Consider the following 11,093-nt stretch of genomic DNA (forward strand, 5'->3'; position numbering starts at 1 on the left):
TTGATTGAGGCTGATCAATAAATTCCGTCGCTAATTAGTTTATTTAACAAGTGAGAGGCGAGGTGGCTGCAGCAGGGATGCCTTTTTAAAAATGTACAGAGCACCAATCCACATTGAGCTGATCAAAAGGGGACAGAGGTGTCAAATCGAATCATTCTACTCATTAAGCACCTCTACTGCGTGAGTGAGTGCGTGCGCGCGCGCGCGCATGTGCACAGAGCTTGTTGAAACTGGTTGTTTTGGAGGTGCCATGATTGATGCTTGCAACACTTCTGCATGTTTATTGTGCTTTGAAAAGGGATTTAGTGTATTTCATCTCCAGCAAAGACATGTCACTGGGTTAACACCCTGCCGTATTCATTAAAAAATACAAATACATTTTGATTCAATCAGCGCACTGTTTGATTCCCTCACTTATTATACAGCGCGAAGGTTCTATTGAATATTTGGCGTTAATGTGGTTGCGCTGCTTCACACGCTGAGACCTGTTTCTAATATTCTGACCCTCTCGTGCAACCAAATCATGCATCTCGTGTGATGCAGTCACTCCACAACTCGAAGTGAAACATTATGTTAAATTAATACCATTTTAAAAATACAACTCTTGTATTGAATCGTACTATGTGATGTATTCCAATGGGACTGGTATCCATGTTCAAAATAAATTAAACCAGTATTGATGCGCATATACAATGTGTGATATTATAACAATAGTATGTAACCAAATGAAAAAAGTGTACTTTTATCTACTTTTTTTTTTTTTTTTTTTTACCTTCGACAACATATTCACACATTTTGAAACCGTAACAGCACGCTGGAAGAAAACAGATGCAGTGCAATTAAAGGAGCTTCAATAATCAACAAGTAATCAATAATGTCAATTCATATTTATTTAAAACAATAATCATTATTGGTTTATAAATAAACCGTGCAGTGGAGCAGCACGCAGACATTGGTGGATTATTTTGGAGACTTTATTACAAAAAAAACGATTTAGCAAGAAAATGCTTAAGAATACCTAGAAATAAATAATAAAATAATGTCACGTGCCTTCAAAGATTACACAAAACACCCCAAAAGCAATGCCGTACATATTGATCTGCAACAAAATCAATTGAACAAAACAATTTAATTGTATGATTTAAACAATGTAAAGACAGTTTCATCTGAATGGTAATATTTTATCTTAATACAATACAATTTTTTATTTTAAACAACTTTTAAAGTGTATTTTTGTGCAGCGTGATTGATTGGTGAAGGAGGAGAATGAGACCACGCCTTGACTTCATAGTCACGCCCAATGTGAGTGCAGACCACGCCCCCTGTGGAACCAGGTCTGGCTGCGCTAACTTCTCTGCTGCATTTTCGCTCACAGGGAGAAGAGAAACCAGTCGCTGCCGACCACTGGACGTCTGCTGGTCTTGCGTGTGCGTGCGTGTGCGTGACACCGATGGCACACCATTGAGCAGGTACGTAAGCCCCCCCTCCCCTCCAAAAAAAAGCCCTGTAAAATAGATGCTCATTTTGGCACTGCAGCCTCTTCTTATCTGCTTCTTATCTTTTATCTTTTTTGGGTGATTTTTTGTAAAGACATATTGCGTGGCCTTATCTCACTCACTCGTCTTTATTTAAGAGCACCCCCACGCCCCCCCACTCCCACTGGACTATTGGAGAGGATGACATGAAGAAGAAGAATAGCGTTCTTGTCTCGGTCTTTTAAAGATGGAACGAGAGCCGTTTTTTAGACGAGGTTGTCATCGATTTAAGATTTGAAGATGCAAAGATTGACACGGAACGACTTAAGGATTTTGTATAAAACATGGCTCAATGTAGAAACCGTTATGCCGTGGTGCAGATTCGGATATGAAGGTGTGCGTCCGCGTACTGACAGTTATGTATTTGCAGGGCCAACGACTCCCTGGATATTTTGACTTAAATTACCCCCCAAGGTGTATGGAAAGTGCTCCTGGATGGACCTGGGCGAAACCGGTTGGTCCATGGTCAAGCGAGAAGCATCCAGCAGCCCAGGGTCGCCGGCCGAGCCGAGCTACCTGCCCGGTGACAGCCGGAGGAGCGGCGCTCACACCCCGGACGAACTGAGGACTTCCCCCGGCGACCTTGACCCGCTGGGCGGCAGAACACTCCACCCTTACGCCCACTTTGGACACCATAGCAACCACCTAAGCTCAAGCGAGGACATTCCGCTCTTTACGGATCTAGACCAGGGCAGCAAGCTGGTTCTGTCCGGCAGTGCGCACAAGGCTGCTGCTGCTGCCGGCCTGCTGGTGGACCCCTCCGACATGTACCAGACCCTGGCCATCGCCGCGGCTCAGAGCCAGACTGGATATGATTCCTCCAGCGGTGGTTATATGCACTCCAGCCCCAACTCCCCCGTCTATGTGCCGAGTTCCAGGGTGGGCTCCATGATCCCCAGCCTGTCCTACCTGCAGGCGGGCGGCTCCGCGCAGCCAGGCCACGCCGTCTCCAGCCACTCCGTGTGGTCGCAGTCCACCCCGGAGAGCCCCTCGTACAGCACCGGGAGCCCCCACGCGTCCAGCCGCTTCCACTACCCTCCGAGTCCGCCCATGAACAACGGCACCGGCCGGGACATTGGCTACAGCAACACGCTGAACGTGGCCAACAGGGCCGAGCAGTACGGCCTCTCCCGGCCGCTGAGTGGGGCCTACCCGGGGCCCTACTCGCCCTATGTGACCCCTCAGCTCTCCCAGCTGCCCTCGCCTTGGACCGGGGGACCTTTTGACAACAGCATGCTGCACACCTTGCAGAGCAGAGGGGCACCCTTGATCCGTGGACCAAATGGAGGTAAAAACATGGAGGAGGTATACCTTGTGGAGGAAATGACCGCAAATATTTTTTACAGCTTATTTCGAGGAAATACAACCTGACTTCAGGTAATGCGATGCTAAAATTGCACAGATTTTGCCATTGTGCGCATAAAACACAATGTCCTCACTATGTTGAGCCTAAATAACACAAACCACTGCAACTGAAGTGTCAAAATCAGTCAAAGTAATTTTTATTAAAGTATAAGAACAGCGTTAGAAGGAAACTAAAAGCAAACTGTAGTGTTTTCAGATTATTTAAGTCAAAATAATGCCAAAAAATATATAGCTCAACTTGCAACATCATTAAAAATTTTTTTTTTAATAACACCACTGTTTTAAGTCTAAACAGCACAAATCATTAAACGTAAAAGGGCAAAATCATTACATTGTTTTTTGTTTTAAATTTAAGAGTTAAAAAGAATGTAAAAGCAAAATCTAATGTTTGTTTTGACATTCTGTGTGCATAATAACAACATTTTGTGACTATGTTCATGGCTCCAGTGTCAGCATCATTAAAATGTCATTTAAAAAAATTATAATAATAATTTAAAAGGAAGTTTTTTTTAAATTTTGTGTATGTAAAAAATGACTTTTTTGGCTACGTTAAGCCTGTGTAGCACAAGTGATGATACAGTATCATTATAATTCTATTTTTGGTTAAGATCACAGTTATAAAGGAGGCAATAGCAACACATTGGGGTTTATTTCACATTGATTTACCATTTTATGTCCGTCAAAACACACTTCATTGCTTAAATAATGTTATAGCTCAACTGACAATACCAAAATATTTATTTTCTTTTAAGCCTGCTCAAAAATACACTAACAATTGATTGCTCCATCAATCATCAATCATGAAATGACAAATATGAGTAAAGTATGACTTATTTGGCCAAAGTGGAGCTAAAAAGACATTTCTACAGAAATATACTGGTCATTAATGTTGTTTTTGCCATTGTGTGTGCGTAAAAACACACTTTATTGAGGGTGCCGAGCCTAAATAATGTTTTTTAAAGGACTAAATTAAGCGTCTTGTGTTAAGATTGAGCTAAAAATGTAGAGTTGAATGAAATATTTATAACTGGGCACTGTGCGTTTGTGCGTCAAACTTGACAGAACATAAAAAACATGAAATAACCTTGAGAGCTCGGAGTAAAAAGGCAATTTAGCCAAACTATATTGTTTATTATGATGCTGTTTTGGTCATTTCGCGTGCGTAAGCAAATATGTAAGAAGAAGAAGTCAACATTTAAACCATGAAATGATAGTAAACGTCATTTTGATGGATGTGTCAATTTGTGTTTTGCTGCAGTTTCAGACATTCTGGACGACATGGGGGAGAGCAGGGAATGTGTGAACTGCGGCTCCATCTCCACGCCACTGTGGAGGCGTGATGGCACCGGACACTTCCTGTGCAACGCCTGCGGCCTCTACAGCAAGATGAACGGCCTCAGCAGGCCGCTCATTAAACCCCAGAAACGCACGGTGAGCATTAAATATAATATTACATCCCAACTCTTTATATTTCATGTGAGAAATGTGGCGTACACCCACGGGACACTTCATTAGGAACACCTGCACGCACACTACAAAGAGGTCCACTCACAGAAGCTTCAATTTTGGCTGACAGTGACGGCTGTTTGTAATACTCACACGTTCAGTCTCATGTGGCTTATACATACTGTACATATACAGTATATTTATATCAGGGCTGTCAAAGATACGGAATTCCTTTAACGCTACTGGTTTTTTGTTTTTTTTACACACGATTAATGCGCGCACACCGCGTTTGACCCTCGGCCCACACCGTAGTTTGAGGAAACGCATGGGTGGATGTGGAGCTACAAGCTTGAACAAATAATGAGCAGAAATGGACGAAGAAAAGGGTATTTTGAATGGTTAGCTTCAAAGCCCTGGCAGATGGCTGTCTCAACAGGACCAAAGTTACTCGTATCTACTGTAGCTGTGAGGTGAGTCGTCAAGGAGTAGTCGGCTGCCAGGGAGAAGGGAGAAGCTGAGAACTGCAGGTGTCTTTGAAATTGTCGTTTGTACAGTGGTACCTTGGTATACGAGTGTCCCAACTAGCATGCGAGCTGCCTCTCAGCTGATTTTTTGCTAAAATTTGGGTTACAAGCTGCTAGTTACCTACGGGCCTAGCTGAGGACAGCTATTCGGGGGCTTATATCAATGTGACCATGACTGAAGACAGTATGGAGTATGGATGCAGCATTAGCAGCGTTCTAGCTCGTCACCAGTCACATCAGCAAAATGTAATGTGGTAAAACAATGACAACAACAACATCAGATGAAAAGCACTAAATGAATACAGACCCACCATCCACCAGTATGAGCCTGGAGTCTGTTTTTCAGATAGGTGCACTGCACAAATGTGCACATTAGCACTCAATAAGGTCATCAAATCTTACCTTTATGCATTCCCACATAGTATCAGCATTTGGGACCAAATATGAGGTGAAAGAGAAACGGGGGAAAATACAGTATAGTAGTCTATCTGTGCGGTCAAGGACCATCAAACAAAGTGAGACAAGTCCCTGCTCGAATTAAACATGCAAAAACTGTGGAATTTTTAACAGTATATTATTTTTAAAATAAAATAATGGCCCATATTTCATATTCATATTTCATTTATATATATTTTAAATATATATACTGTATATAGACACACACGCACACACACATATATAATTTTCTAATTTCAAATGCACATAGAGTATATTATTGGGCAGGGTGTGCCTAAGTGGCCTCTGCTTGTATACTTTTAAAAATAAAAGTGTCAAATATTATAAAAATGGGGTTGTACATACATGTGCATAAATGAGCAAGTTTATTTTAAAAAAATGAACTTTTTCTTACAATATTCAGATTGTTTATTCTCAATAAACTGCCACTTTGTTTCTATTAATATCACATATATGTTAAGATAAATATATAAACAAAATATAAACTTAATCCGAATATTACGACTTTTTTTTCCTCAGTTTTTCCATTTTTAAAAAAATATAAATGTATACGTTTATTCTTATAAAATAATAATGTTTTTAGATTATTATATATACTGTGTATATAATAAATTATGACTAGAAATGGGAAAAACATAAAATAAACAATGGCACATATGAATTTTTTCTCTTAGAATTCAGACTTTTTATAAGTTATATAAGTTTATTCTTATAAAGTTACAAACATTTTTCGTCAATATTCTGATTTGAAAAAAAAATCTCGCAATGTATATGACTTATCTTTGTACTATTTAGTACAAAAACGCAAAATGCATGTATAAGAAAATGTTTTTAAAAAAAAACGTATATAAAATGTATACTTATTAAAATGTTTTGTAGCTAATCGAACCGCCTAATTTAATAAAATATTTAAAAATAGAAACAAATATTAGGCATGTGTTGATTTAAAGTCACTTAATGAAATTGTTTCTAGTCACTGTTTGTAAAAGGACATTTATTATTGCCAGGAAACGACCCTGCTTATTTGTGTGTGAGAGACGTGTGATTAAATTAGTGGGGGAGTCGTGCACTTTGGAGCAAACACACACACACACACACACACACACACACACACACACACACACGCGCGCCCACACACAGAGTGATATATGTGCTGTGCCAATCAATGAAATAGTGTACATATGACCCCTCACCCTCGTGTCCCTCCTGCAGTCCACGTCCAGGAGGATCGGCCTGTCGTGTGCCAACTGTCAGACCAGCACCACGACTCTGTGGCGCAGGAACGCAGAAGGAGAGCCGGTTTGCAACGCCTGCGGTCTCTACACTAAACTACATGGGGTGAGTCCAGTGTCACCAACGTTCTCACTGGAAAAGAGAAAAAGTCGAATAAAAATCCGGATGATTTCTGCTGTGCAGGTACCTCGGCCACTGGCCATGAAGAAAGAAGGCATCCAGACCAGAAAAAGAAAACCAAAGACACTGAATAAAAATAAAGGGGGCTCAGGTGAGAGGTTATTCCCGTACTGTATACTTCATTAGGTACACACACAAATACATCACATCCAATACAACACCAAAGAGCAATATTGCCGTTATTGTGCTTCTAGTTTGCATCTTACTCGGGGGTGTTTCTAATATTTTGGTTGCCTCAAAAAGGATTTAACCAAAATATAAATATATAACACATGATATAATATATAATCCACCTTAGTACAGTTTTACGCCACTGCCAACTACAAAGTAACACCAGAATGGAACGTCTAATATTTTCTTGTAATATTACCACGCTATTGTCAATAAATGACAACTTTATTCTCATGGAATTGTTTTGTCTTGTAATACAACTTTGTTTTTTCAATAAATCACTACTTCATTTGTGTTAGTTTTACTAGTTTATCCTCATAAGAATATACGTTTACTCTCACAAAATGACATCGTTTTTCTTATCACCCTTTTTTTCCAAAAACTTTATTCGCATAAAATGACATGTTCTTCTCTTGAAAGACTGACTTTTTTTTTAAGTAATGTAACACTTTTATTATTTTTTCTCTACAAATCCCGACTTTTTTTGTCATCACATTCAGATTTTTGTTTTTCTTTTCTTGCCGTATTCTCATGTTTATTCTAAATAAACGACAGCCTTTATGTCGTAATGTTCAGACTTTTTTCACATAAATTCACAAGTTTATTCTTACAAAATCCTGGTTTTCCTTGCAATATTCTGATTATTATTCTCAGTAAATTGTGAATTCTTCCTTGTAATTTTATGCTGTATGATTTCATATATATATATAAAAAAACATTCTTCCAATATTCTGACTTTTTGTCTTGATAAGTTTGAAGACTTAGATAGATACTTTCTGGATCTCCAAGAGAAATTCACAAGAATAAATGAGCGCATACTAATAATACATGATAAGGTCAAAAGTCCAGTCCTGTGTGTGTTTTTACGGCTCCCCCTCTGTCGTGTTGAAAAGCCGCATGACGTGAGGGAGGAACGATCCGCTCGGTGTTTCAGTGGAGCACGGCAGTGATCGTAATCTGCCACTGAAACTGCTCTTCTGTCGGGAGATGTTGTTGGTTGTCCTTGCCTTACTTTTTATACTAAAGTAATACACAACAACTGCTTCATTCTTGTAATATCGCACCTTTATTCTTTAATATTCGGACTTTATTCTCAATAAACCACACATTCATTTGTGGTAAATTACAAATATATTCTTACAAAATGACAACATTTTCTCGTATTTTTTTTATTTTTTTTCCCCCACAAACTATACTCCCATAAAAAGATTGTTCTTCTATAATATAATTAAATATACATATAATAATATAATCATGTTTATTCTGGCTACATAGTGACTTTTTGTCTCATAATAATATGACGGCTTCATTATTTCTCGATTATTACAATTTCTTTTCCTCATAAATCTTTGACTTTATTCTCATAAAATTGAGTTTTTCTCTTCTTGCAATTTTAGTGACGTTTATTCCTGACAAACAACTGCTTTTTTGTAATATTCAGCATAAATATACAAGTTTATTTTTTACGAAATTACATTAGGATTTTTTCTTGTACGATCACATTTTTCATTCTTTTTATCAGTGAATTAAAAAAATTCTTAAAATAAAAATAAATGAATTAAGTCGGCCTTGAAATAGTCTGACTTTTCTTAAATTAAGGCTTTTATATTTTATATTAGTAATATTACAGCTTGTAATATTAATTATTTTTTCTCTATTACTTATACTATTTGTTGTTTTAGTATTCCAACATTATTACCATAATTCAACTTTTTTCTTGTAATATGATGATTTAAAAAAAAAAAAAAAAGGTTAAACCGGTTTTGCACACTCCTATTAACAAAATACACGTTTGTAGTGTTTGACGGTAAGAAAGGCATGAGAAACTTATGTGATGGTCTATGCTGCTTTTCAGGAAGTAACAACTCCGTGTCCATGACGCCCACGTCCACGTCTTCGTCCAACTCTGAGGACTGCTCAAAGACCAGCTCTCCGTCCACGCAGGTGTCTGGGGTATGTCACTAAAACGTGAACATTTCCCTTTGATTTAGTTTAAAGGTGGGAGTCCCGTGCCAGCACACATGACTCCCCTTTCAGATGAGTGCACATTGGCTTGTTGTTACGTCCAAAACGTTAACCCGTTGTTGTGATGCCGCTCGCAGGTCAGCTCGTCCGTGCTGCCCACATCGGGGGAGGGCTCGGTGCTCAAGTACCCGGGAGCGGACGGCCTGTACGGGAGTGTGGGTCTGGCCCAGACCTCCGACGTGGCCTCAGTGAGGGGGGAGCCCTGGTGCCCCATGGCCTTGGCTTGAAGACCGCCGCAAAGGAGGACGCTGTATTCCCTGGATTCCTCCCTCTGGTGTGGAAGAGGGCAATGTTTGATTCTTTGCCCTCACAGCCCAGGACCAGAAACATTTGAGCAAGCATGGAGTAGCTGGCTTTGGAACTCTAAGGAGGACTCAGGAAGGCTCATGCAAGCAGGACCAGGAAGATCCACTCTTGGATGCTTTGGGAACCCCTACATGATGGTTCCTCAAAGAACCGCTTGAAGGATTTGCTCTCCAAGCTTTGGATACCAGCGCTAAACGTCATCATTTGTCTTTGTAAGGACCGCTTGATTTTTTTGTTGTTTTCTTTCCACAACTGGAATCACGCCACAAGTGCCGACTTTTAGCAATCAAAAGAGAATATTTATAAATCTCCCATTGTTGAGAAGTATGATTGTAATAAAGAGATGGATGTAGAGTAGACCTTCAAGCCTGCCCATGTCTTCTTTTTCTAAAAAAAAAAAAAACAGTAACTTGAGAGCTCTTACTGTATTTGGTTGAAACAGGGTATCAATAATGTGTCATCTTTTGTTTCGTTTATTTTCTTTCATCATGTGCAAATATGAAATGCCAATACTTCCCGGCTCAGCTAAGGTACTCTCATGTTTAAAAACAAAGCAAGTGCACCCACAAATGGTCATCTTCAACTCGCAGGCAACTTTTTGATGCTAAAAAGTGAAAGAAGACTCTCCGTGTAAAGTGCAGCATTAAAACTGGATTGAAAAATACCAACAAAATGTTTGTTTTCGTGTATTTTACACCTCAGTAAGGTAACGATTCCTGGGGTACAGTATGTCTCATTCTCACTGCCTCACCGCACGTCTCCAATTAGAAGTTTGCGCCCCCAAAGGGCTTCACAAACAAGCTGATTGGCTGACAGTTTATTTATGACAATTTTTTTTATTTTTTCCCAAAAACTGGCCATGTTTTTCCCTCTGAAGCATTTTAAGATTTATTTAATTTAATGCCAGTGTTGTGGTGATGTTATGAATTAGTTTTGAGGTTCTCAAGAGTGTTGATGACAAATTAAGAGAACTTTCCGTGCCGCCTTTTTTTGGATTCTTTAACATGTTTGGGTTTGCTCCAGTATTTTTCTTTAACATTAAAGCAAGCCTCCATTCATCCCGACAGCTTTATACGCACTTTTTTTCTTTACTAACAAAATCCAAAACAAAAAAGTTGAAACCCAAATTGTTCTTCTCAAAGCAGTTCCAAATGTGTTGTAATTTTAAAAAAATTGGATTAAAAATGATATTGTCTTGTATGCATATACATAAAAAATATAACATAATTTAACACAATTTGAATTTGATTGAACGGGTGTACCCCCTACACTTTTTTTGTACAGGAATCCCCTGCTATATCTCGTTTTTCCAAATAATAATTAATAAATGATTAGTGCTTCGTGGTTGGCTGTGGCCTATTATTAGTTCAAAAATATCATAAAAGACAAGTTATGTGTCGTATTCTGATCACCAGGCATCAGTAGTGTCATGAGACATGACGTTAGATGACATTACCTTTCACACTGCATGGAGACTTGACTAGTGAGCCAGCACAGCTGAGCTGACATGTCATGGCTGAGATCGAGTGGGGAAAAAAAGGTTCTCCTCTCATTCCATCTGGAAGTGGTAAGTTTGTGTCTTCTTTGCGCTCCTTCCCCACTCCATTTGAAACACTTTCTTCAGTTTAGAATAAGTAAATTGTAGAGGCTAACTAGTTATCTGGCTAGCTTGCTATGCTAGCGGCAGCTGTCTGTACCTGCAGTGATCCCGTAGGCTGAACAATGCGATGTAAACAAAGAACTTCATGTCTACAGGGCTCTAATAACATTAAAACGTCATAAACAGGTTTTTGATGCTCTAACTACGATAAACGAGGGATTATTGTATTTTTAAAAATGTATTATGGCCGTT

General features: G+C 39.2%; 1 protein-coding gene across 2 annotated transcripts; it reads left to right on the forward strand.

The window, feature by feature from the left end:
* The first annotated feature begins 1,366 nt into the window (after positions 1 to 1,366).
* gata6 (GATA binding protein 6) lies at positions 1,367 to 10,529 on the forward strand. Of its 2 annotated transcripts, XM_054769242.1 has the most exons (7): positions 1,367 to 1,469; positions 1,906 to 2,823; positions 4,159 to 4,331; positions 6,539 to 6,664; positions 6,743 to 6,830; positions 8,766 to 8,863; positions 9,013 to 10,528. In XM_054769242.1, exons 2-7 carry the CDS (start codon positions 1,971 to 1,973, stop codon positions 9,160 to 9,162), a joined length of 1,488 nt encoding a protein of 495 aa, XP_054625217.1. In that variant the 5' UTR covers positions 1,367 to 1,469; positions 1,906 to 1,970; the 3' UTR covers positions 9,163 to 10,528. The 2 variants fall into 2 exon arrangements, with proteins under 2 accessions (XP_054625217.1, XP_054625218.1); XM_054769243.1 differs by lacking the exon at positions 1,367 to 1,469 and having other exon boundaries at positions 1,932 to 2,823; positions 9,013 to 10,529.
* Positions 10,530 to 11,093: the final 564 nt, after the last annotated feature.

Source organism: Dunckerocampus dactyliophorus, chromosome 2 (genome assembly GCF_027744805.1).
Source record: "Dunckerocampus dactyliophorus isolate RoL2022-P2 chromosome 2, RoL_Ddac_1.1, whole genome shotgun sequence".
Classification (NCBI taxonomy): Eukaryota; Metazoa; Chordata; class Actinopteri; order Syngnathiformes; family Syngnathidae; genus Dunckerocampus; species Dunckerocampus dactyliophorus.